General features: G+C 37.3%; 1 protein-coding gene across 1 annotated transcript in view; it reads right to left on the reverse strand.

Moving 5' to 3' along the window:
• Positions 1-1,706: 1,706 nt before the first annotated feature.
• The window catches only part of LOC126483702 (anoctamin-8), a 192,921-nt gene continuing 169,754 nt past the window's right edge, over positions 1,707-24,873 (reverse strand). Inside the window, exons 11-16 of the mRNA XM_050106792.1 lie at positions 19,382-19,456; positions 19,049-19,294; positions 8,660-8,857; positions 8,451-8,582; positions 3,546-3,730; positions 1,707-3,469 (exon numbers count right to left, since the gene is read on the reverse strand). Of these exons, the coding sequence (XP_049962749.1) occupies positions 2,632-3,469; positions 3,546-3,730; positions 8,451-8,582; positions 8,660-8,857; positions 19,049-19,294; positions 19,382-19,456 (1,674 nt within the window). The 3' untranslated portion in view covers positions 1,707-2,631. The remainder of the gene's footprint in view (positions 3,470-3,545; positions 3,731-8,450; positions 8,583-8,659; positions 8,858-19,048; positions 19,295-19,381; positions 19,457-24,873) is intronic.

The following is a 24,873-nucleotide window of genomic DNA, read 5'->3' on the forward strand; positions in this document are numbered from 1 at the left end:
TTGAAGAATTAACTCTGAGACTTGAAACTTTGTTAATTTTTATTCTAAAAACTGAAAAATAACTGACATTTCTGTTCTTGAAGGTTCCTAACAGATTAAAACTGTGTGCCAGACTGGAGCTCAAACTCGAAACCTTGCCTTTTGCAGGCAATGCTCTTACTGACTGAGCTATCCAGGCATGGCTCACAAACCAAGCTCACAGTTTTATATCATCTCCTAGCTCCCAAATTTTAGGGAAGTCCTGTATAACTTGCTGGACTAATAGTCCTAGGAGAAAGGATATGGCAAAGAAACTTTTCTGCTACCTAAGAAGTTATTTTGAGAATGAATATTTCACTATGAACAAGTATGAGCACTGTTTGGTAACTTTCTAGGCTGAATTATGGACTATGATGCAGGCAAGACAAGGTTCTGCATTCCAAGTCTTGATTTGGCACATGGTTAAACCCTACAAGGAAGTTTCAAAATAGTACAAACTCTGGAGGTAAGTGAAACATTCATTCTGGAAATTTCTCTTCATGTTATCATGCCATGTTTAAAGATTCTTTCTCGAAATTTCTCTTCTTGTTATTGTACTGCATTTTGCTTATATTTTCGGAAGCACCTTCAGTTATTAACTGTGTTAATCGGGGAAGCTTTATTACCATGAGTAATTGGGATTATTCTGTATTCAGAGGCTTCTAGATAGTTTTCAAAGATAACTGGAAAATAAGTAAAGGTGTTTCGACATATATTATTAACAGTTAGCTCAAAAAAATATTCTAAAAGCTAAAAGAAGAAATTTTGATAATTTTGTTACACTTCACTTGTTATGTTGCTCATCTTATGGTGTCTAAAGTTATGGTAGTTCATCAGTATATTGTGTGTTCCTGCAACACTGACTCCCACTTAGGATATGGACTTCTAAACATTGTAAAATATATGCCTGCGATAAAGCATAATCTTTAATATGGTTGGTATTGTGAAATGCTGTATGTTGAACTGAATACATAACAACATAGTTGCTATGTCTTGTTTGTTTCTCATCATGCAATCACACCTCTCCTACATTTCTGCCTACAATGTATTTTACTTAAACTTCAATGTAAAAAACCAACTTTTTAATGCACTCAGTGTCCCAATATACCATACTATGACTACTATGTAGAGTGATAAAAATTTAGATAGTGATGCATGGTGAATGAAGCGATCCATTTATTTAGTCTTTATTGATAATATACTAACTTATGAAGGGCTGATCCTGTTAAATAACACCAAAAACGTGCAATATGCAAACAAGTTTACTAAAATCTTTATTCTGCATTTCCAAAATATAACATATTACAACAAAATGTGAACACTGCAGCAGACTCATACTTTGATCACTGCATTCAATTGTTAAATGTGTGCATCTTAAATTACACCACTTTGTTATTCTAAATCGTTTGCTCATGTCGGATATGTCTAAAAGGGTTACTAAGACCTTACGTTATGATCAAAATATTTTTTTGCTTTACTGTAGTTAAATATATATGCAGGAATTATGTGCTGGATGGTTTCAATGATGAGATGATTATTCATAAAAATATTTGCAATTTCACAGAATCTTAAATATAAAATAAATATGAATTGTACTTATGAAAAGGAAAAACATTTATAGCATTTTCAACAAAACCTCTGTGTATTACAAAAGTATTTTCGCTCATGTAAGAAAATAGCTTTTAGGATCATTATTTTAAAAGTCTTCTTTATTCAATGCAGTTATTAACGAGACATTTTTCACAGTAAAAAAATTTTAAAATTTTAGAAACACGATTTGCAATTATAAACAAAATTATATCATGCTTAATTTAGGAGTCACTGTATATAAATAACTTGCACATTTCACATTGATAATGGAATGTATGAATAAGTATATGTGTAATGAATCTAAGTACACTTGAGTATTTATACATTTATACTTCACCTCAACAAACTAAATTCCATACTGCAGTAGGCACTTGGCAACGAACGGTAAACGTCAACTATTTCATGAAACTATTACCTAATAGCAAGAAATGAGGAAAAACCATACAGCACAAAACATAATACAGTATCTAATACTCTTGTGCTTTACACTGCTTCTCACTCACATACACAGCACTTTGACAATGGCAGGCTACACGCTGATGATACTTTTACCTCTACCCACACATGGAAAAATGAAAACAATTCACATGCTATTACAGCTCAATGGAGCTATTTGACAGTTTTACTGAAAATCTGTTCTGGAATATATTTTACTTTGTGTCTCTTCGGTCAAACAAATAAATAACTCATTACATTTGAGACATAAAAGCATTTTCTAATGTTCACATAATTTAACTAATATTTTGTAACACTTTTCTTTTCTTTTAAATATACAACAATGTGAAGCACACTGAAAGATTATTGTACAGCATATGGGGTAGATACAACACAGACACCATTCTATCTGTATGTATGGACTGTACGATCATACCAACTGAAATATAGACAAGTTTATAGAGCAGTAAAGACTACATACATTAAGTTACAGTAAGTTTCATCTATAGGAAGTACTCAACAGGAGAGACTAAATTAAAACTGATGACATAAGTACCATACAAACAATGAAGATGATGGAAGTAGGCGCTACATATTTCCAGAATTCTGATTTTTGCGTCTTTGGAGATCGACAGCAACATCATCCACTGAGATGAGTTTTTCTATGGGAATACAAGACAGTTCTCCTCCAACAGTGGCAGGTGGTGTCCACTTCTCCTTTGCTCTCATTTCTGCTTCCTTCGCTTCTCTAGCAGCTCGTCTTTCCTTGAGCTTGAGAGAGAAGATTGCTACACTACGAGCCCTTTTCATCAGACTCTGTTTCACTCTAGTTTTCTTCGCAGCTGCTGCTTCTTCAGGTTTTACCACAGTCTCATCTCCCTCCTGACTTGACACAGTGCGGCTACTATCTGATAAAGACATTTCCTTCTGTTCAGACTTTTCTGGGGAAAAGCGGAATTTGGGGCGAGGATGAGTGGATGCCCAAGGAGGGGCAGAACGTAGAAGATCGGAATCAGAGGACGCAGTAAGTTCTTTAGGTGTCACTATGCAGTCAGTGCTCCGGTGAGTTGCTAGATTTTCACCTGATCCACCTGCTACAGTCTCTGAATCACAGGATTTTCTACTTCCTTCAAGACCAAGATGTCGAACCCAGTCCACTCCGTGAGGCCCTATGGTAAGGTGATACCCGAGTGGTTCCCCTTCAGGGGATAACCACTCATGAGGTGATGCCCTCTTGTTCATACTTTTGGGCAAAGTAGGGGATGGTAAACTATCAGGTGTTCCTGCAGAAGCAGCACTTCCATCTGGAACAGCTTTTGCAGCATTCTCGGTAAACTGATGCCCAGTTTCTGCAGCTTCAGTCTCCTCAACAGTTCCTTCCTGATCCATTTCCTTGTTTTCATCATTTGCTGGGGAAACTACAAAACTGAAAAGCAAACACTTGCATGACAGAATACATAAATGTCAGAATTTAGTAAAAGTATTAAAGAAACGTATTTTACCGGCCAATGACGGTGCTCGGTGCACTGACTGCTGAATCTCGTGCTGGAGTGGAGGCTGTTGTGGAAGACAGTCGACGACAAGCCTCTCTACGAGCAAATTCAACTTTTGCCATCTCTGTAGCAACCCATTCAGGGACATCAGGGATAGCACAGCTTATTAGGAATCGCAGTATTAACATGATGTGCTGTAAAAAGCAGTTACAACATGTATCACACACTGTGAATAGAATGAAGCAGCAACCTGAAAATAATGGGCTGGCTATTGTTTCTACATTTGTTAAAATAAAAAGCTCTATGGGGAAACAGGTGAGAACTCTTGTGTTAGCTGGAAGTGGCTGTTGCCAGAAATTATTATAAATCTGAGTATATGGGTGCACTGCGTACCGTATTTTATGGACTATAAGACACATTTCTTTCTTTGAAAAATTGGCTCCAAAAGTCATGTGCACCTTGTACTTGAAATTAATATAAAAATGTCCAGAATGTCCAGCAGTGGATATAAAATTCCTGCCAGTCTCAAAAATGGCCATATTTTTGACGCTGTAGGAAGGCTATCTCTATCAGGCAACATTGGGATTCAACTGGTAGCAGCAGTGCACCGATGTGACAAATATGAGTTCCAGGGATTCACAAGCCTGTTAGGACTGTCTCCCTCTCACCCCACCATTACAAACTCAGAACACTTTCTAGCCTGTGAGCATAATTGCAGTCTACGGTGCCAGTGAACTAATGGACTATGGATGATGGATGGAACCAACGTGAATTCCTGCTGAAGGGAGTTTTGAAACAACCGACAATCAAACAAGTGTCAGTGGATACAACAGTTGTGGTCTAGAGTGACTGAAGACATTATAGTTAAATCTTTCAAAAAGTGTGGCATAAGTAACACCCTCGATGGCAGTGAAGCAAACACTTGCATGACAGAATACATTAATGTCAGAATTTAGTAAAAGAAAAGGACAACAATAACAACAAAGAGAAGGAAGAAAAAGTAGAAGAAGAAGAAAGTTCAGATCACAATTTTCAAGGATTTTAAAGATCAGTTCAGTTTTGCAAACTAAGAATTTATTTAAAGTCTAGCTTTAAAATCTAATGATAAAAATGGTAAAAATCTTATTTCAAAAAATTCTTAAAAATTAAGCTGCATCTTATCTGTAGTGGCTAATAGTCCGTAAAATATGGTATGAATGAACCTAAAATTCACCGAGAAATCATTTACAGGAAGGGCAAATCCATATTTTAAATACACAATTCAGAGATAGTTAAAAGGATATTCAGAAGTAGATGAGTCAGGGTAAAATAGGTTTGTTGTTTCAAAATGAAGATTTGATTTCCACACTGTCTTGTTCAAACTCAGTTACCTCCTTTCCTTCACAATGTCCTCCATGTTTTTGATTTTTTTTTCACCCCCCCCCCCCCTCCCCCTCAGGAGTATGATAGATAAATGGGTATTCCTCGAGTTCACTGAACCCACGACATGCTACTTGGAAAGCTGCTTTTCTCTGCTCACCTCAAGCAGAAAGGTTTGCAGTGGTGTCATATGATGATGAGTAAGTATTTACTGATAAGCAGCTCAATTCTGCATAATAAATAGATGCCAAAATCGATCCTTCCCTAAAGAAATTGTACTGGTATTACTTTTTCTAATGGAATGATCAAGCATGTGAAGTACTGATTATATGCCAAAGGCAGTTTACAACTGTGCCATGAAGTGTTGAACAAACAGATTGAGTAGGAACTAACTTTCTCTTACACAAAACAGAATACATATGTTAAACAACTGACTTTTTTGATAAATATATACGATTCATTACAAATCTGTTGAATCCTGTAGGACAGCAAAAGATTCTATGATAATTTGGATACTTTACCAGTCATAAGAGTTTCTATGAGATTCCAATTAGGAAACATCACAAAGAAAGCACTTCAAGAGCAGTCCATGAACACCAAGTCAACATCGTCAGTGTTGCTGAAATGTGAGGAACACCAAGAAGTAACACAACAAATCTCAACTTATGATCCAATACATAATTCTTTTCCCTGACTCCCCCTTCAATTATGAATTTCTCACTATCCAGATGAAACCTAAACAAAGCTGTAGCATTGATGAACATATGCTGCAGTAGACTAATGTGTGTTGAATGTATGCCTTCTTACTCGAGACCTGTTAGTTCAGATTTTGTTGAAACTGAATTTGAAGTGTTCTCAAAATTTGTGCATAGCAGTATGTGATGTTCAGGAATGTTGTTCACACATTTTAAATGGGAATAAATAAAGACGAGTTAGGTGCATCCTTAGAAAGAAGTCCCAGAAAATTTTCACACAGTGCAGTGCTCTAGAGTGGTGTGTCAACAACATCTGTTTACAGAGCTGTGCGTTAACTCAAACTAAACCTAGGAAATATCCTATAACCAAAAATACTCTGTAAGATTGTCACAGACACATTGGCAGTATGTGGTCTTGTATTTTCCTGCATAAAATAACCACAGGGCTTTTCATTATTTATTATTTCTTTAAAAATGGTTGCAAGATAGGGTGATTATAATTACAGTCAAACTTTCAAACCACCATAGAAATAACAGCACAGGTCAGAATGACATCAAATTGCAATGGAATATTATCGAAGAATGTGGAAAAATGAACGGCAGACTAAATAGTAAATAGTTACAAAATGTAGCAATAGATGGTGCTGTAAGCATCATAATTTAATAGCGGTCAACTGCAAATGACAAATGAATCATACAACAATGCCCAAGGTGTAAGTTTGAGGTTAAACAAACTGTACTACTCAGTTTGCATGGGTGTACAGGTGTGATACTGTTAGTTACATCCGCCACGGCAAGGTCACATCACTTTGGATGGGAAAATTGGGTTTTAATATCTTGAGGCCAAAACCTGCATAAAAAGCATCACTCACCTCAGTTTTTAATTGTCCTGAGGCCAAAAGCCGCATAAAAAGCATCACTCACCTCAGTTTTTAATTGTCCTGAGGCCAAAAGCTGCATAAAAGCACCAATCACGTCGGTTTTTAATTGTCCTGAGGCCAAAAGCCATATAAAAAGCATCACTCACATTAGTTTTTAATTGTCTTGAGGTCAAAAACTGCATAAACAGAATCAATAAAAATCAAATAAAATTATTAATTTCAATGTGACTGGCACAAAACATGTACAATATGCTGTCCGCCATTTCTACAAGTTGAAATTGAAAAACAGCACATTTGACAACGGATCAAAGAGTTTCCGAGGTCACGTTCAGAACATGTCGCGCAATGCGTACCTTCAGTGCAGCTAAGTTTGCAATCGGAAAAGTGAACACAACCTCTTTCAGATAGCCCCACAACCAGAAGTCACTCGGATTAATATCAGGTGATTGGGACAGCCAGGCTGTAGGCAAATGGCGGCTGATAATTCTAGCATTTCCAAAATGGCACTTTAGTAGCTGGTTAACTGGATTGTCAATGTGCGGATGTGTGCCATCTTGCATAAAAATGATCCCATCCACACACCCATGCTGTTGGAGAGCTGGAATGACATGGTTGCACAAAAGACACTCATAGCGCTTACTAGTGATGGTACAGTTAACAGGACTGGAAGCACCTGTCTCTTCAAAAAAATATGGCCCTATGATAAATGATGCTGTAAACCTGCACTACACAGTGACCATTTCAGGATGGAGTGGCACTGGTTGATTTGCGTATGGATTTTCTGTTGCCCATATTTGACAATTCTGTGTATCGACATATTCTGTCAGACGGAAGAGGGGCTTCATCTGTCCACAAAAACTTCCACGGCCAATCATTGTCCTCTTCCATGTAAACAAGAAATTCTAAAGCAAAGATCTCTCCTGCTGGCTGGTCAACAGGAAGCAACTCGTGCACATTGGTAAATTTGATGGATAGCTCAGAAGGATAGGATTTTACACACCATGCTCACGGGTACGTCCAATGTTCACCGTGCTCACGGGTACGTCCAATGTTCACGCAATTCTCCGTGCACTATATGTTTGCACACCATTACTCATCTCCTTCTGCATTGGTTGGCCACTGTTTCCACTAACGTCGAATCAATTCGTTTCCTCCCTCTACCACGTTGCACACCAAAAGAACCCGTCTTTTTGAATCACTTTCTCCAGACCCATGGCAGTCATCGGACCAACACATTTTTTCAAACCCTTCAGTGTCTAGAACTTCTGCAGAGCGACACGTGCACAGTCATCATTCTTGTAATAAAGCTTTACAAACAGAGCGTGATCCTGCATTGATACAGTCAGTCATGGCGAATGACGCAGACGCAAAAGAAGGAAAAGCCATGTAGCTGGCATATTTAACCAATTTCTATGGATCATGCGCATGACAGGTGTTTTCATTTTAGTATTTTGACACATACGGCGCCATCTATTGATCAATTTTCACAATTTTTTTTCTTCTGCCACATGTTTTCCCCTTCTCCAATATAATTCCATTGCAATTTGACAATATTCTGACTAGTGGTGTTATTTCTACAGCGTTTTGAAAGTTTAACTTTAAGTATAATCACCCTGTATATTGTTCACATGCCTACTGGAATGTATGGTTGTCACAATATATTAATAGTTTGTCCCAACAGGTGACATATGAATAAAAATGAACTGATTTTCTAGCTGGGTCTATTAAGTGGGTTGGTGATTTCCTTGTCTGGAGTTGAAGACAGCTTGGCTGATGGAAATGAAAGATTCTGATTATCCATAATACTATGTCTGATGAATCTGAGATGAAATTTGCACTCTGTACATAAAGCAAGATAGTAACATCTAAATGTTCGTGGAAAGTTATACACTATTATATACTGCTCACTAAAATATCAAAGTTTTCATCTCTCAAAAATAAAAATAAATATAGGTAATTCAGCTGTTACAAGATCTTACCTCAAGTGCAACTATGAGCAAAATTGTCTGTGTTGTAGACATTTCTGGAAACATTCTGTGTACTTGACCAGAGAGTCCAATAAGGGCACAGTTGACTAAGACAGCAATTAAGCACATTACCTCCATGGCATTCTGCAGTGGGAAAATTTTTTTGTTAGCTATTAATTCATAGTTACTTGAACATAAGCATCATACAACCTAACACATACCTGCCAAGTACCAATGTTTGACACTCTCTGACCAAATGGTCTTTGAAATATAAAGCACAATTTGAATGCATCACTACGGATCTCGATCAAATTGTTCAGCAGAGCACAGAAGGCAGCCATAGGAAACGCAGACGAAAATAAAACAACATAACCCAACTGTATAAACATTTCCAGATGATCTGCAAATGTTCCATCATACTGAAACAAAACATTAAAAGGTGTGATGATACGTTATGCAGTATATCAACAGAAAAATTAAAATATTATATAGTCTGTATCCTAAATTGTACAACCATTATTTAAAATCGAATAAATGATCCTACTAATTTCTGTAAGCTAATTTGTGATATGAAATTAGGATTTTGCTTATAAACACAAATTCCAAGACTGTTCTGTATGTCATATATATATATATAGTGTGATCAATTTTCTTTATTATGGTTAGCATTTATGTTTGCACTTGCACATGTGATGAAAGGTACATTGCTGATATGCTCAATGTAAGCCCAAGTCTTTTTTTTTTTTTTTTTTTTTTTTTTTTTTTTTGTTCTAAATTTCACCACATCTGTTGAAAGCAGAAATATTTTTCTTGGCTTGTACTGAAATATGGACTCTCCAAAAAGTAACAGCCAATGTTGGTTGCAGGCAGTAAAATTTGGTAATTGTACAGAAAACTGAGACTTTTCAACTTTTGGCTCAAAACACATGAACACCCTCATACCTATAATAACTTTTCCTACACTTTCATCTGCTTCACCTATTCCACTGCCTTTGTCCAGAAAGAAATCTCCTATCCTCTGTTGCTCCTCCCTAGCAGTGAAGTTTCTACTTCCAATGACTGATGCACCCTATACCCTTCATCATTGAGTATTATGCAGGCCTTCAATGCCTCAGTTGAATGCCAGCATTAACTAAAATTGAGTCTAGGAACTGCCCTATAATAAAAACAGTCCAGTATTCTCATAGACACATTGGCAGTATCTGCTCCTGCATGATCCTAAATGAAATAGCTATAGGTGTTTTCATTACTTGTGTGTCTTTAAAAAGGGCTGCAACATACTGTTCACTTATCTACTGGCATTTATGGTCAAAACGTATCACTACTTTGTCCGAAGACATGACATGTGTGAAAATAAGTTTCATCTGTTAAGCTGGTTGGCAATCTTTCTGTCTACAGCTGAAAAGAGCTTGGTTTGTTAGAGGATGGAATGGAAAGATTCTAATTGTCCATTGTGCTATATCTGATGCACCTGAGACCAAATTTGCAAAGCAAACATCAGAAAAGCTAGTAACATGCAAATGTTCATGGAAAGTTATATACCATTATATGCTGCTAGCCAAAATACAGAAGTTCTCATCTTCAAAAAATAAAAATAATTATTGTTAAAACATCTGTTAAATGATCTTACCTCAAGTGCAACTATGAGCAAATGGACACTTTGAATACTTCCAATTAGCACTACCTTCCCTAATCTTCGGATATGGGAACTTGCTCTAGAACATATCACATTGTCCCACCACCCTTCAAAACCAAATCTTTTTAGCCTACTTGTTCTTGGCTTTCTTCATACAATGGAGTTTGTTTACAATGTATTTAATGATTTTACTCCATTTATTACCCTTCATTAGTTTTATTCGCACCACTGTCATTTTATTTTATTCTTCTATACATCTATTCATTTCTCATTCTATTGTCGTTGAGCTGAATCTGACACAGTACTTCCTGATAAACTATATTTGGCTTCCTATACTGACAAAATTTCCTTCATCTTTGCTCCTTTTTTGTGCAAGACACAGTGAGTCCCTCTTAATTTGAGTTCTCCCACTCCAACTTCTCCAACTACTACTTTTCTTCTCTCCTGAAGAAAGAACACGAGGATTTAAAATCTGGGAGTAACCCTATACCAATTTATAAGCAAATAAAAGTCAGAGAAAATGAGAGTGCCAAAAAATGTCTCCTTTACAAATAGCACATATGATGCGTATTTTGTTAGCTTGTTTTGGAAGCTACAGCACATTTTTAGCAATCTGAATTGGTTAAATACTGTTACATTGTTTAGCAAAAATGAATTTTTCCTCTGCGTAGTACCAAAGAAAACACAACTACCTCCATTGGGTAACAGGCAACATCCAAACACGATGAACATATATAGTATAGCTAATGTGTAAATGTTTTGTGCTCGACAACTGAATCTCACACAAGGAAAAAAGGTGTGATTGAAACTTGGACCTTACATTATCAATGTGACAAAGTACAGCACTATCATCCTGCTTAAACTGGATTAGCTCTAAGGGTACATACAATTTTAATGGATAGGCCCACAGCCCATACTGCTTGTGGCTCACACTCAATTTTGCAATAAGGTTTTAATTGTGTCCAAATCGCAATACAGCTAGCCTGCCAAGTTATAAGGTTCCACACTGTTTGTTAGTTCAGTAGACCTCAATGCTTAGACATATGCAGATCACTCTGGTACTATTCTATAATTTAATAATCCAACAAACTACCACTAATTTATCCACAATGATCTATAAAGCCATTGACAACATCTATGAATAACTTTAATGTTATCAATAATGGTTTATAATTGAGATGTGTTACCTTCGAAAGACAATACGAAAACTAGTTTCACATGTGGCAATTTTTTTTTTTTAAGTAACAATGGAATTTTTGTAGGTTTCTTGTCTAATTTGATTAGAGCTGTTAAAAATCCAAGAGCTACTTTGGTACACCATAATTCTGGCCATCGTGCTAACTTAATAGAATTAAATAGCAGATATTAGATGCCCTTCATTATGAAGTTATTAAACATCTCTCACAGGATATTAAATCCTAATCTCCATTAGACTTTTAGACCACAGTTATCAGATAAGGTGAAGCAAATCTCACCATTTCTTTTGAACAGTAATTGATAGGCATGTAAATATTTTCATATGAGAACCCATTGCAACTGAAAGACTTTCTGACATGGAAGGGTTCATTGTTTCAATACTGAACCATGTATGTGGTACTACTATTACCTTGCTCTATTAACATTATTATTATAAATGTCTCTGAAATACCCATGAAGATGACAGCATCACTAACTGATACACTTGCACTGAATGTCATCATTAAATATAATGGCTTTAGTTTGCCCTTGCTTTTGCCCATACTGCAGTACCAATATATCCAAGACCTAGTGACTAGTGTTCAAATGCCACATCAATTAATAACCCAGACCACTGCTATTGCAACAACTGAAAAGGCTGCTATCCCTCTTCAGGAACTGTATCTAGTGTGGTCTCTCAAGAAACACACCTAGGATGTGGTTATCTGTATGACTCAGATGCACGAGCTACCCGAACACAGCAAGGTCCACAGTCCATGAGAGGAGGAGGAGGAGGAGGAGGAGAATAAGACAAAGGCAAAGGGAGGCGAGATATGAAAGATGGGAGTAAAATGAAGACAGTGCAGTATACCAACATACATTGAAAGTAAACAGTAAATATATATTAAATAAATATTACGAACATACAGGAATATCTATTATAACATAACAAAAAGAAAAGAAAACTAAGGAATTCCCTACATGACACTGGAAATAACAACAACAACAACACTGTATTATTGTAATAATGTATGTCCAGCAACAGGCGGTCCATCTCAGCAGCATATGTAGTGTTTTTCATTAAGCTGGTGAGTTAACTGGTTCTGCTGTATACGTAGGACGAGTTCAAATTGTTATAAAATGGCTAACAAATAATACGATCACAAAACACATGCCTCTTGAGTATCAGGACCATCCTTTTAGTTTTTGAACATATTTTCAGCTTTCTTATTTCATTTATGCACACTTTTTGTCCCTGGGATTCTGTTATTTTCTCCAACATGACACTTTCCACTGCATCATAACCCCACTTTTTGTCATAAGATTTGCTGCATTATGAAGTCAAAAGTGTTGGGGCACCCACTGCTGTCTCTTAAAATGATGTTAGGCATGCAACCAATAGAATATAAACCACCATTCTACTATTAGTACAACTGCAATAACAGCAACAACAACAACTACTATTATTTGATTTGGCATACAATTCACAGACAATTCATTAAATAGAAATTTGATGGCGTTCAAGATGTGACTCTTGAGTAGATGGTACAAAAAAAATTCATCCGATGTACTTTGAACAATTAGGCAATTGTCCTTGATTCACGAAGCATGCTGACACAGAAATGGTCCAATTGCAAACTGCTACCATTGTGGAGGGAGCACATATTACCTAACATTTTTTCATTCACATTTGTGATTATTTTGCGACCAACTAAAGCTAATAGTCTAATCCCTTACTAAGGAAACCACCACCCCTTTCAGGTTCAGCCCACTATCAAGGAAACTGATGAAGGGTATAATACACAAGAATAATTGATCAGTTGCAAATCTTTTGTCTATAAAACTTATCAAGCAACCATAAAAAAATAAAGTTGATAAGGAACCTACAAACATGTTACCTATCTAATAATGTTTTTAATGCAGTTGAGAGATGTTCCTTGGAATTAAAGGTCATCTCTGAAATTCATGTAAGCTGCAGAGCACCATGATTCAAATATGTGAATTCATTCAGTTCTCTCTGTACACTCATGTTTCAAAGAAAGTCATCCTCTTTCACAGGAATATACATTCTACTTGAATGATGATAGAAATATGGGGTAAATTTTACTTTATGTACTGAAATTGAGAGGGTTTGCTGGACAGCAAAACCATGAAATATTCCTGGAGTAAATTCAGTTTTAATTACATTCCTTCATATATAAAAAATAATGATCCACAGGGTCAAATAACAGTTGCACTTGTTACATGAGCTGAGAAAGAATGCTACCTTGGTCGACTGATGTTAAAAGTTTATCCAGGAAATAGTTATAAGTTGCCAGTTTGTATGTTTGCTGGTAGGGGCCTCATTACTCAGTGGGTGATGGTGATAAACCAACAAGAAAATGTATTTCACATTCTTAGTTTCAACAGGTGTGATTCAGTTACGACTGTACAGAACGATTTTTGTTGAGAGTACGCCATTGCATATTCGACAGTGTAAGGAGGGCACAGAAGTTCACAATGCACCGTTGGTCTCTAAGGTCACCTGATCTCATAGTATGTGTTCTTTTCTGGTGGGGATTTGTAAAACAATTTAGGTGGATCCCTTCCAACAACTTTGGGTGAACTGCAACTTTGGATGAATTCATCAGCACTAATGTAGTAATTCCAGGCATTTTTGCAGAAGTACAGGACAAGTTTGACTATGGTCTCGATTGTGAAAAATTGTAAAAAGTACCCCAAGGTTGTATGTGCTTGCATACAAGAGAAGTACCTATACTGCCATTTTTTTAAAAAAGGAAATGAGAAACCATTTTGTAATCCTATACTTCAGTTCCCCCCCATGAACCATGGACCTTGCCGTTGTTGGGGAGGCTTGCGTGCCTCAGCGATACAGATGGCCATACCGTAGGTGACACCACAATGGAGGGGTATCTACTGAGAGGCCAGACAAACGTGTGGTTCCTGAAGAGGGGCAGCAGCCTTTCCAGTAGTTGCAGGGGCAACAGTCTGAATGATTGACTGATCCGGCCTTGTAACACAAACCAAAACGGCCTTGCTGTGCTGGTACTACGAACGGCTGAAAGCAAGGGGAAACTATGGCCGTAATTTTTCCCGAGGGCATGCAGTTTTACTGTATGGTTAAATGATGATGGCGTCCTCTTGGGTAAAATATTCCGGAGGTAAAATAGTCCCCACCATTCTGAACTCCGGACGGGGACTACTCAAGAGGACGTCATTATCAGGAGAAAGAAAACTGGCGACCTATGGATCAGAGCGTGGAATGTCAGATCCCTTAATCGGGCAGGTAGGTTAGAAAATTTAAAAAGGGAAATGGATAGGTTAAAGTTAGATATAGTGGGAATTAGTGAAGTTCGGTGGCAGGAGGAACAAGACTTTTGGTAAGGTGAATACAGGGTTATAAATACAAAATCAAATAGGAGTAATGCAGGAGTAGGATTAATAATGAATAAAAAAATAGGAGTGTGGGTAAGCTACTACAAACAGCATAGTGAACCCATTATTGTGGCCAAGATAGACACGAAGCCCATGCCTACTACAGCAGTACAAGTTTATATGCCAACTAGCTCTGCAGATGATGAAATGTATGATGAGATAAAAGAAATTATTCAGGTAGTGAAGTGAGACGAAAATTTAATAGTCATGGGTGACTACAATTCGAGAGTAGGAAAAGGGAGAGACGGAAACATAGTAGGTGAATATGGATTGGGGGTAAGAAATGAAAAAAGGAAGCCATTAGGTAGAATTTTGCCAGGAGCAAAAATTAATCACAGCTAACACTTGGTTCAAGAATCATAAAAGGAGGTTGTATACATGGAAGGATCCTGGAGATTCTAGAAGGTATCCGATAGATTATATATTGGTAAGACATAGATTTAGGAACCAGGTTTTAAATTTTAAGACATTTCCAGGGGCAGATGTGGACTCTGACCACATTCTATTGGTGATGAACTGTAGATTAAAACTGAAGAACCTGCAAAAAGGTGGGAATTTAAGGAGATGGGACCTGGATAAACTGACTAAACCACAGGTTGTACAGAGTTTCAGGAGAGCATAAGGGAACAATTGACAGGAATGGGGGCAAGAAATACAGTAGAAGAAGAATGGGTAGCTCTGAGGGATGAAGTAGTGAAGGCAGCAGAGGATCAAGTACGTAAAAAGATGAGGGCTAGTAGAAATCCTTGGGTAACAGAAGAAATATTGAATTTAATTGATGAAAGGAGAAAATATAACAACGCAGTAAATGAAGCAGGCAAAAAGGAATACAAACGTCTCAAAAAGGGGATCGACAGGAAGTGCAAAATGGCTAAGCAGGGATGGCTAGAGGACAAATGTAAGGATGTAGAGGCTTATCTCACTAGGGGTAACACAGGTCCTGCCTACAGTAAAATTAAAGAGACCTTTGGAGATAAGAGAGCCACTTGTATGAATATCAAGAGCTCAGATGGATACCCAGTTCTAAGCAAAGAAGAGAAAGCAGAAAGATGGAAGGAGTATATAAAGGGTCTATACAAGGGCAATGTACTTGGGGACAATATTATGGAAATGGAAGAGGATGTAGATGAAGATGAAATGGGAGATACGATACTGCGTGAAGAGTTTGACAGAGCACTGAAAGACCTGAGTCGAACAAGGCTCCGAGAGTAGACAACACTTCATTGGAACTACTGACGGCCTTTGGAGAGCCAGTCCTGACAAAACTCTACCATCTGGTGAGCAAGATGTATGAGACAGGTGAAATACCCTTAGACTTCAAGAAGAATATAATAATTCCAATCCCAAAGAAAGCAGGTGTTGACAGATGTGAAAATTACCGAACTATCAGTTTAATAAGTCACGGCTGCAAAATACTAACACGAATTATTTACAGACGAATGGAAAAACTGGTAGAAGCCGACCTCGGGGAAGATCAGTTTGGATTCCGTAAAACTGTTGGAACATGTGAGGCAATACTGACCCTACGACTTATCTTAGAAAATAGATTAAGGAAAGGCAAACCTATGTTTCTAGCATTTGTAGACTTAGAGAAAGCTTTTGACAATGTTGACTGGAAAACTATCCTTCAAATCCTAAAAGTGGCAGGGGTAAAATAATGAGAGGGAAAAGCTATTTACAATTTGTACCGAAACCAGATGGCAGTTATAAGAGTCGAGGGGCATGAAAGGGAAGCAGTGGTTGGGAAGGGAGTGAGACAGGGTTGTAGCCTCTCCCTGATGTTGTTCAATCTGTATATTGAGCAAGCAGTAAAGAAAATAAAAGAAAAATTGGAGTAGGTATTAAAATCCATGGAGAAGAAATAAAAACTTTGAGGTTGGCCAATGACATTGTAATTCTGTCAGAGACAGCAAAGGACTTGGAAGAGCAGTTGAACGGAATGGACAGTGTCTTGAAAGGAGGATATAAGATGAACATCAACAAAAGCAAAACGAGGATAACGGAATGTAGTCGAATTAAATCGGGTGATGCTGCGGGAATTAGATTACGAAATGGGGCACTTAAAGTAGTAAAGGAGTTTTGCTATTTGGGGAGCAAAATAACTAATGATGGTCGAAGTAGAGAGGATATAAAATGTGGACTGGAAATGGCAAGCAAAGTGTTTCTGAAGAAGAGAAATTTATTAACATCGAGTATAGATTTAAGTGTCATGAAGTCGTTTCTAAAAGTATTTGTATGGAGTGTAGCCATGTATGGATGTGAAACATGGATGATAAATAGTTTGAACAAGAAGAGAATACAAGCTTTCGAAATGTGGTGCTACAGAAGAATGCTGAAGATTAGATGGGTAGATCACATAACTAATGAGGAGGTATTGAATAGAATTGGGGAGAAGAGGAGTTTGTGGCACAACTTGACAAGAAGAAGGGACCGGTTGGTAGGACATGTTCTGAGGCATCAAGGGATCACCAATTTAGCATTGGAGGGAAGCGTGGAGGGTAAAAATTGTAGAGGGAGACCAACAGATGAATACACTAAGCAGATTCAGAAGGATGTAGGTTGCAGTAAGTACTGGGAGATCAAGAAGCTTGCACAGGATACAGTAGCATGGAGAGCTGCATCAAACCAGTCTCAGGACTTAAGACCACAACCACAACAACAACAACAACAACAACAACAACATACTTCAGTTAAAATCCACCCCATGTTTCTATCTTTATTCATTTTTTTGAAGTGCAATGGATGGTGAAAAATGGTACCACAGGAATTGCTGCTATTGGTGAATGTAGGTTCATCTCAATCAGTTTCTGAGCAAACACTCTACGGAACGGAATGCAAATGAGATTTGGAGCCAAGTACTCCACAAAAGGGCATTGCTCACAGCAGCACATAAAGCTGTTCATCTGAAAAAACAAGACAGAAATGAGACAGTGTCTGCCTGGAGATATGGCCTGTGTTGTCATTTTGCTTCTTTTCAAATTGTGTGAGGCATCAAGCACTCAACATTCCCACAATTTGGGATATCTACAGGATATAAAGCATCAATAAGTGGCTTCAGCAGGATATGGCATACCTGAAGGAAATTGTGGGCGCTCTTATTTACTGAATTCAGGTCATTATCAAGGCTAGAGGTGGTGGTACACAGTATTATGATGATGATGGGGTTAACGAATTTTTAATCTGGTGTGCTTAATAGGTTTGTCAGTTTCAAAGAATATTGTGTGTAAAAAGTAGCTCAATCTAATTTTGAAAGGTAATGTGACCTAAAAGAACACATTCATTCAAAGGAGAGCAACATAATAGGCAACTGCACAGTCCTTGTTTTCACTTACACATTCGTACACAATAATTCTGAAGAACAGTCTGGAATGACCATTGTTACCTATCAGTGGAGGGTATTTTACAGAACATTAAAAGAGAAAGTTATTATGGACAGACCACTGGAGTTCCAGTCTACCACACTGACAATATTCTTCAGCTACAATCACTAGTACATAATCAGTTTTTTTTTCTCTCCTTGGTTTCAAAATCTCATTAAATACATGCGGTGCTACTCAAAATATACAAATATTAGGCTGAACTTACATTAACATGGTGGAAGTCTTGTATGTATTTGTGTATACTTCTTTCCAATTTTGTATTTCTCCACAAATATTTAATCATCTTTTGATCGCTTCTAAATGGTGATTCAGTGCTCACCTCATAAACCAGTGGAAACTAACATGAGACTCCTGTACCTCACAGCATGAGAATTCAGGCCTCTATACCAGACAGTTTCATGTGCAGAAATTACATGAAAAATGCCATCTTCCATTTCTTTTTTTTAAGGTAGTGTCATGAAATGTCAGCCTGTTCCCTTGTGAGAGTACTGACCAATACAGATTAAAGAATTCATTCCCATGTTAAAGCGTTAAGAACAGGTTAATACATTAATAACAATTTATGAAAACAGTTTCTGCATAAATATTCAAAGATCCCAGAGAACATCTGTAATTACATGCATTTCTATGAAAGAACTTCTAAACAGCGTCATTATATGTATCTATGTATGTACTCATGACTCATAACCTGTCAGTTGTTATTTCTGTAGGCTCAGTATTAATTTGTTTTCCTTCTATTGCATCGTGAGCATGAAAGTGAGGATATAACATCACAGCGTAGTGGTGTCACATATGATTTGCACCAGCAGTTTCTCAGTGAGATTTCTTTTCTACTCTATGGACCACATCCCTTGGTACATTCTCTCTCTCCATGCTCAACATTTCGCTGATAAGAGTTAATGAAAATTATATTTTTTAAATGCTCCGCTTCTTTGAATTTGGAATTGATAGTATTTACAAATCTCATTCAAATGTTAACAAACCTTGAAAAGTGAACTCTCTAGTTCTGCTTGACTTATGTTCCTATTTCCTGTTTTATTTGTAGTTGTCCCATCATCTGCTGTTACTTGAGGTTCTTTTGAAAGATCTTTCTTAGCCTCTGAAGGGCTCAGGGCGCCAAAGAGATCAAAACTAAGTTTTGCCAGGCGTAATTGCTCCAATAAATATGGTAATGCTGATTCTTTAAGATTACCAATAACTTGTCTCGCTATCAGAAGGGCAGCCAGTTGCTGTAATATGGACAAGTAAATATAAGTTTTTATTTACGTTATAACAAGAAACAACAAAATTTTGAAAGTTTATGGTTCATGTCTCACCTCTTTCAGTTTCTCTTGATCTTGAAGATAAAATGCTATATAAAATAGCGACAGGAAGGAATTCACAAACTGAAACTGAGAATACAAACAATAAGTACAGATTAATTCCTGAAATCTGAGATTGTTTCATTTTCTTTCTTGATATTCTTTATGGGCTCTAGAACAATACTACATGAAGACAAACATGAATAACTGCCACTTGGCAGTGAGAAATGTAAAATTTAAAGGTTGGTGGTAATTTGAAATTTTCTTAACATAGCTGCAACAATTTGCACTTTCTTATACTATAAATTCTTGTCTTCTATATCTGTAACATTTGATAACTTATTCTTCTGGTCTTTTAGAATAAATGCCATTACTCTGAAAGTGTTTAACTGTAGTCATCTTCTCTGGTTACAAAGTGTGTGTCAAATAGGGATCAAAATGAAATCTTGATTAGTACGTTGGTGGATATATTTTTATTTAAGATTATTTCATATCATATCTCATCTACAGACAGTAATGGATTTCATTCACAGACGTTTGTATACTCTTAAGCTGTCAGAGTGCCTATGTATGTAGAAAGCTAGCCTGATGATTACACGAGACATGCAATGAATGCACTTAAGGAAAAAATGTATTTGGAGCCCAAGGATTAGCCAGTAAAATGTCTGCAAATGACTGACAAGCAGAAAAGCACCAAGCAGAAAAGCACACGTGTGAAAACAGGTACAGTAAAGCAGACTCATCAATATGACAGATGTAGAGAGGAGAGATTGATGCAGTTCAGGTGCAAGCTGTAGCGAAAAAAATAGAGAACCTGTCAAATACAGAGGAAACTCAACTGTTTCATGATCCAACATAGGATTCTGAAAGAAAGAACATTGATATTAACTAAGGTAAAGCATGCTGATACCACAAGTCAGTATTATTACTGGACATCCTAAATTAATTACATAAGGGAAAGAGCTAAATTAATTACAAAATACCTAAATTGTTTATGAAAGGGAAAACGCCCTGTACAAAACGGGGGATTTGCAAAAATTAGGTATTTTCCAATTGCTTTTGGACTATGATTTCAGCATTTGTTTACGCTATTATGAATTTTTTTTAACCACTTAAGTGTGGTTCTTTTCTGGCTTAGAAAAATTTACAAATTAATATTTCGTGATGATTTATAGATGATGAAAATGGTGGACCAGCTCAGAAAACAGCAATACAAATAACTATTTTCTTGCGGGTCACTGTAATGAATGTACCAGAGGAAAGCCTACATCCAATACTACCTCACTGTTCCAAATAGAAACCACCATTTTGTCCAGAGGACAGGTACCCTCACCCATGAGGCCAACATAAAGTATTGTTCGCCTGATGAGACATATCCTGTCTTTGGGAGAGGTGAATAATGGTCAAATGTGCGTGACACCCACACCAAAGAGGTGTAACAGTGGATATATAATTTGTGGATCAGCAATTTTAAATTTGCAGTTCAAGAGGCAGAATTCTGATTGCCTCCCTGTTAACATAGTGTGTAGAGGAGCTGTGGAGTGAGGTTCCCATTGTCTAGAACACCTGCTGCTTGGCCTGTGCTGTCAAGCCCAATGCTTAATTAAGTACAGGTTCAACAACATACACCTTTGATACTACGAGAGTTGGAACTTTTAATAGTGGCAAATATTTATTTACAGTTCGTACAAAATAGATGTGTGTTTCAAAGTTTTACTGACTTTCAAAGTAGCCACCAGCATTGTGTACAAACCGTTGCCAGCGATGTAGATGTCATAGGATACTCTTAGCAGTGCCAGTTGTGTTGACAGTTCAAGCGGCGCCGTCAATTGCCCGACGAATTTGTAGCAATGCTGAAGCAAATGCCGTGAAGTGTTTCCTTCAGTTTAGAAATCAATGTTGAACTTATGAGGGCTTAAGTCAGGGGAGTGCAGTAGGTGGTATAGCACTTAGCAGCCCCATCAGTCACACAAATCAGTAACAAAATAATTGAAAAGCCACGATCGCCTCAATTGTTTATTAGATGACCGGTTTCAGCACTCTGAAGGTGCCATCATCAGATCTGAGACATGGATTAACATTTATAAAACCATATGGACATCACGGCATATGATGTCCATATGGTTGTATAAATGTTAATCCATGTTTCAGATCTGATGATGGCACCTTCAGAGTGCTGAAACCGGTCATCTAATAAACAATTGAGGCGATTGTGGCTTTTCAATTATTTTAAAAACAGAGTGATCGCCCCACGACACACCATGTGTTCACTGCAAATCAGTAACAGCATGCACTGCACATGCTTGAGCACTGTCCAGCAAAATGATGGTCAGGTCTTGCAGAAAGTGTCATCACTTCTGTCTCTAAGCTGGTCATAGGTTGTGAAACAAAACTGAACCGCATAGACACAGAAGCAGTGACACTTTCTGCAGGACCTGACCATCATTTTGCAGGACAATATATCTACGTACGAGCTGTAAATAAATAGTTGCCACTATTAAAGTTCCAACCCTCATATGCATCTCCTTTTATAATCATCACATGAAAATTAAGCTTTCATATGTGACTTTCTGACTGAAAGTGTTTTTTGAATGAAAGCTTGAGCACTATAAATTTAATATAAAGTGTCAAATCAAAACACCTTCAGCCGTCTAAGTTTCCAAATTTCCAGCTTTATTTTATTTGAGCTACCAATTTCAGTATTACACTATGCTGTCTTCAGGTCCCCTGACCCTGTAAGAAGAAACCAATTTCTGTACAGTTGAAATATGGGCCAAGATACAGTCACTGGTACCCGTAGACTTCTTCATAACACAGGGATCCCTTCGATCATCACTTGTAGTCTGCAAGCTGAAACTGGTAGAGGAGGGGAGGGGGGGGGGGCTGGAAATTTAGACTGCTGAAGGTGTTTGACATTTTACATTAAACTGCTGATGTTCTACAACCATCTTGTATAAAGATAGACATATAGATACATAAATTCAATAGTTTTTCAGTTATTCATATTTCCCTAAAACAGTAAATTTTTATCTTTACAGTAATAATCAGGGTTTGAGCTTATATAGTATAGTAAAAACTGTCCATAGAAGGAATTTACTTATCGTGGTGATCTGTAACAAAAGACCAACAGAGTTATATAGACATTTGAAGAAGTCCTTACTTTCCTCTAATGTGGATTGTAGTTAATACTATGAAACCTTTAGGATGTCAGAGTGGTGTGAGAGACTTAATAGTTAGTTTATGTGAGTTTTAAATGAAGTAATTGTGGTTAATTGTATGTATATAGTCAGTTCTGCAACTGGTGCGACGAATGCTGACTGTAAAGCAATCAGTGTTCACACTGGTGGTGGTGGGGTGGGGGGTGGGGGGTGGGGGAGAATTCCCTCTTTTCCTTCAGAAAAAAAGCAGGTAGGGCATGTATGGATACTATTTTTATTTTTTCTTTAATTAAATTGTGTAATTAATTAATTGTAACATCACCTCTTGTTGGCTGAGTAGGGGAAGAAAGATTTTATGAGGACAGGTAAAATGCTGTTTGTAAAGGTGTGTGCATGTACTAGCTAATCAGAAACAAAAATGACAGTGTGTTCTGGATGCTTGGACAGTCAAGGCAGGCTATTTTTTTTTGAGTGTGTGGTGTGATAGCTTCTGAGCAGAAATGACGTGCTTCATAGGGTATGAGAAGAATACTAGTACTATTCTGAACAGTACTGTGTATAGAATAACACATATAGAAAGCTAGCTATTGGTAGAACTGCAGATTTAACAGCTCAATTAAGTTTTTTCCTTCATTTCTGTAAAATGACTTTTACCTCTTTGTTCTGTGTGCAATGCAAAATTCCACTGTCTTGTTGCATTGAACTTGGTCACAAATAACAACTTGTGGGTTTGAAGTGAGCACTGGTTGTTTATGTGGATGTGAAGGGTGAAAGTATTGCTGCATAACAAAAACCATTTAAGATCTTGTCATGTACAAAGAACAGTGTAGTTTAGGCTAGATGTGGCGGAGAGGGATATACCCACTGTTAATACCACCTTTCTTTTGCAATTATTTTCATGACAGGTTAGCATATGCAGTCACTTTGTGAATGCTCAGATTTTCAGGTAAGCGTATCAAGGTAAGTGCACCAATTTTTTGCCTGGCAATATGCTGACAGACACAGATCATGTAGAAAAATGCAATGCAGCAAATCAGCAAATGGCTACAAAGAAGGGCAGCACAAATGGTGAAAGTGTGCCACAGAAACTGTTGAAAGAAGTGACTTGGCAGATATCTGAAGTTAGATGCCAACTATCCTGCAAAAGCCGACTTGCAATGTTTCTGGAACCAGTAATATGTGAAGGATCTATGAATATACTATTGCTTCCTTCATGTCACTCCTTTGGGGACTGCAAAGACAAGATTAATTTAAATATTGTGTCCACACGGGTGTTTAAGCAGGCATTCTTCCATGTGCTATACATGTGAATCAAATGGAAGGAAAACTTAATATGTGGTGCAATGGGAAATACTCTCTGCCATGGACTCCCTAGTGACTCAAAGGGCATGGATATAGATGTAGAATCTGCGCCATGGTCACCATGACCAACAGTCATGCTCATCAGGTGTGTGTGTGTGTGTGTGTGTGTGTGTGTGTGTGTGTGTGCGCGCGCGCGCGCGCGCGCCCATGCAACCAATCCTCATTTTAGAATAACGCTCTAACATTCAGGTGGGAGTATTTTCCAATGTCTTGTGGTACAACGAATGACTCCTGAAGCTAGAGGGATAGGTTACATTGTATTGTTGGTTTTTAGCAGCAGCACATTTGTGAATTTTCTACACCCATACATCATATGAAAGCTTATAAATGTCTCATTCTCTTTTTTGATACATGCTAATAGATAAAGAATTTATTGTAAACAGTTTTGGACTAGATAACAAATTTGATATTTTCTGTCTGAGTGAACATTGGGTTACTGAGAGTGTACTTACAGTTGTCAAACTTGATAACTATAATGTAGCAAATAGTTACTGTAGAAAACTGCATATAAGAGGTGGTGTGGCAATATATATTAATCAGTCATTCAGCTGCTCCATTGTTAAGTTGGACCTAGATTATTTATGTGAGGAACAGAACTTTGAAGCCACTGGTATAGTTATGGACAGTCTTAAGTTAGTAATAGTATCCCTTTACAGGTCACCTAAGGGTATCATCAATGTATTTCTAGAAAAATCGGACATGCTGCTAGATGTACTAAGAGGGACCAGATGGTTGCATTATGACATAGTAATTGGTGGAGATCTGAATGCAGATTTTGATATAACAACACATAAACGTACTGTGACCGAGTTGAAAAACCTTTTAAGACAGTGCAATTTGCACTCAATCAATAACAGGCCCACAAGAGATAAAGCATGTCTTGACAATATCTTTGTCAACTTTAAAACTACAGAAGAGTCATGTGCTGTTACAGCATTTCCATTTTCAGATCATGACTCTGTATCTTTAAACTATACAAGTAGGTTC

This window comes from Schistocerca serialis, chromosome 6 (genome assembly GCF_023864345.2).
Source record: "Schistocerca serialis cubense isolate TAMUIC-IGC-003099 chromosome 6, iqSchSeri2.2, whole genome shotgun sequence".
Lineage (NCBI taxonomy): Eukaryota > Metazoa > Arthropoda > Insecta > Orthoptera > Acrididae > Schistocerca > Schistocerca serialis.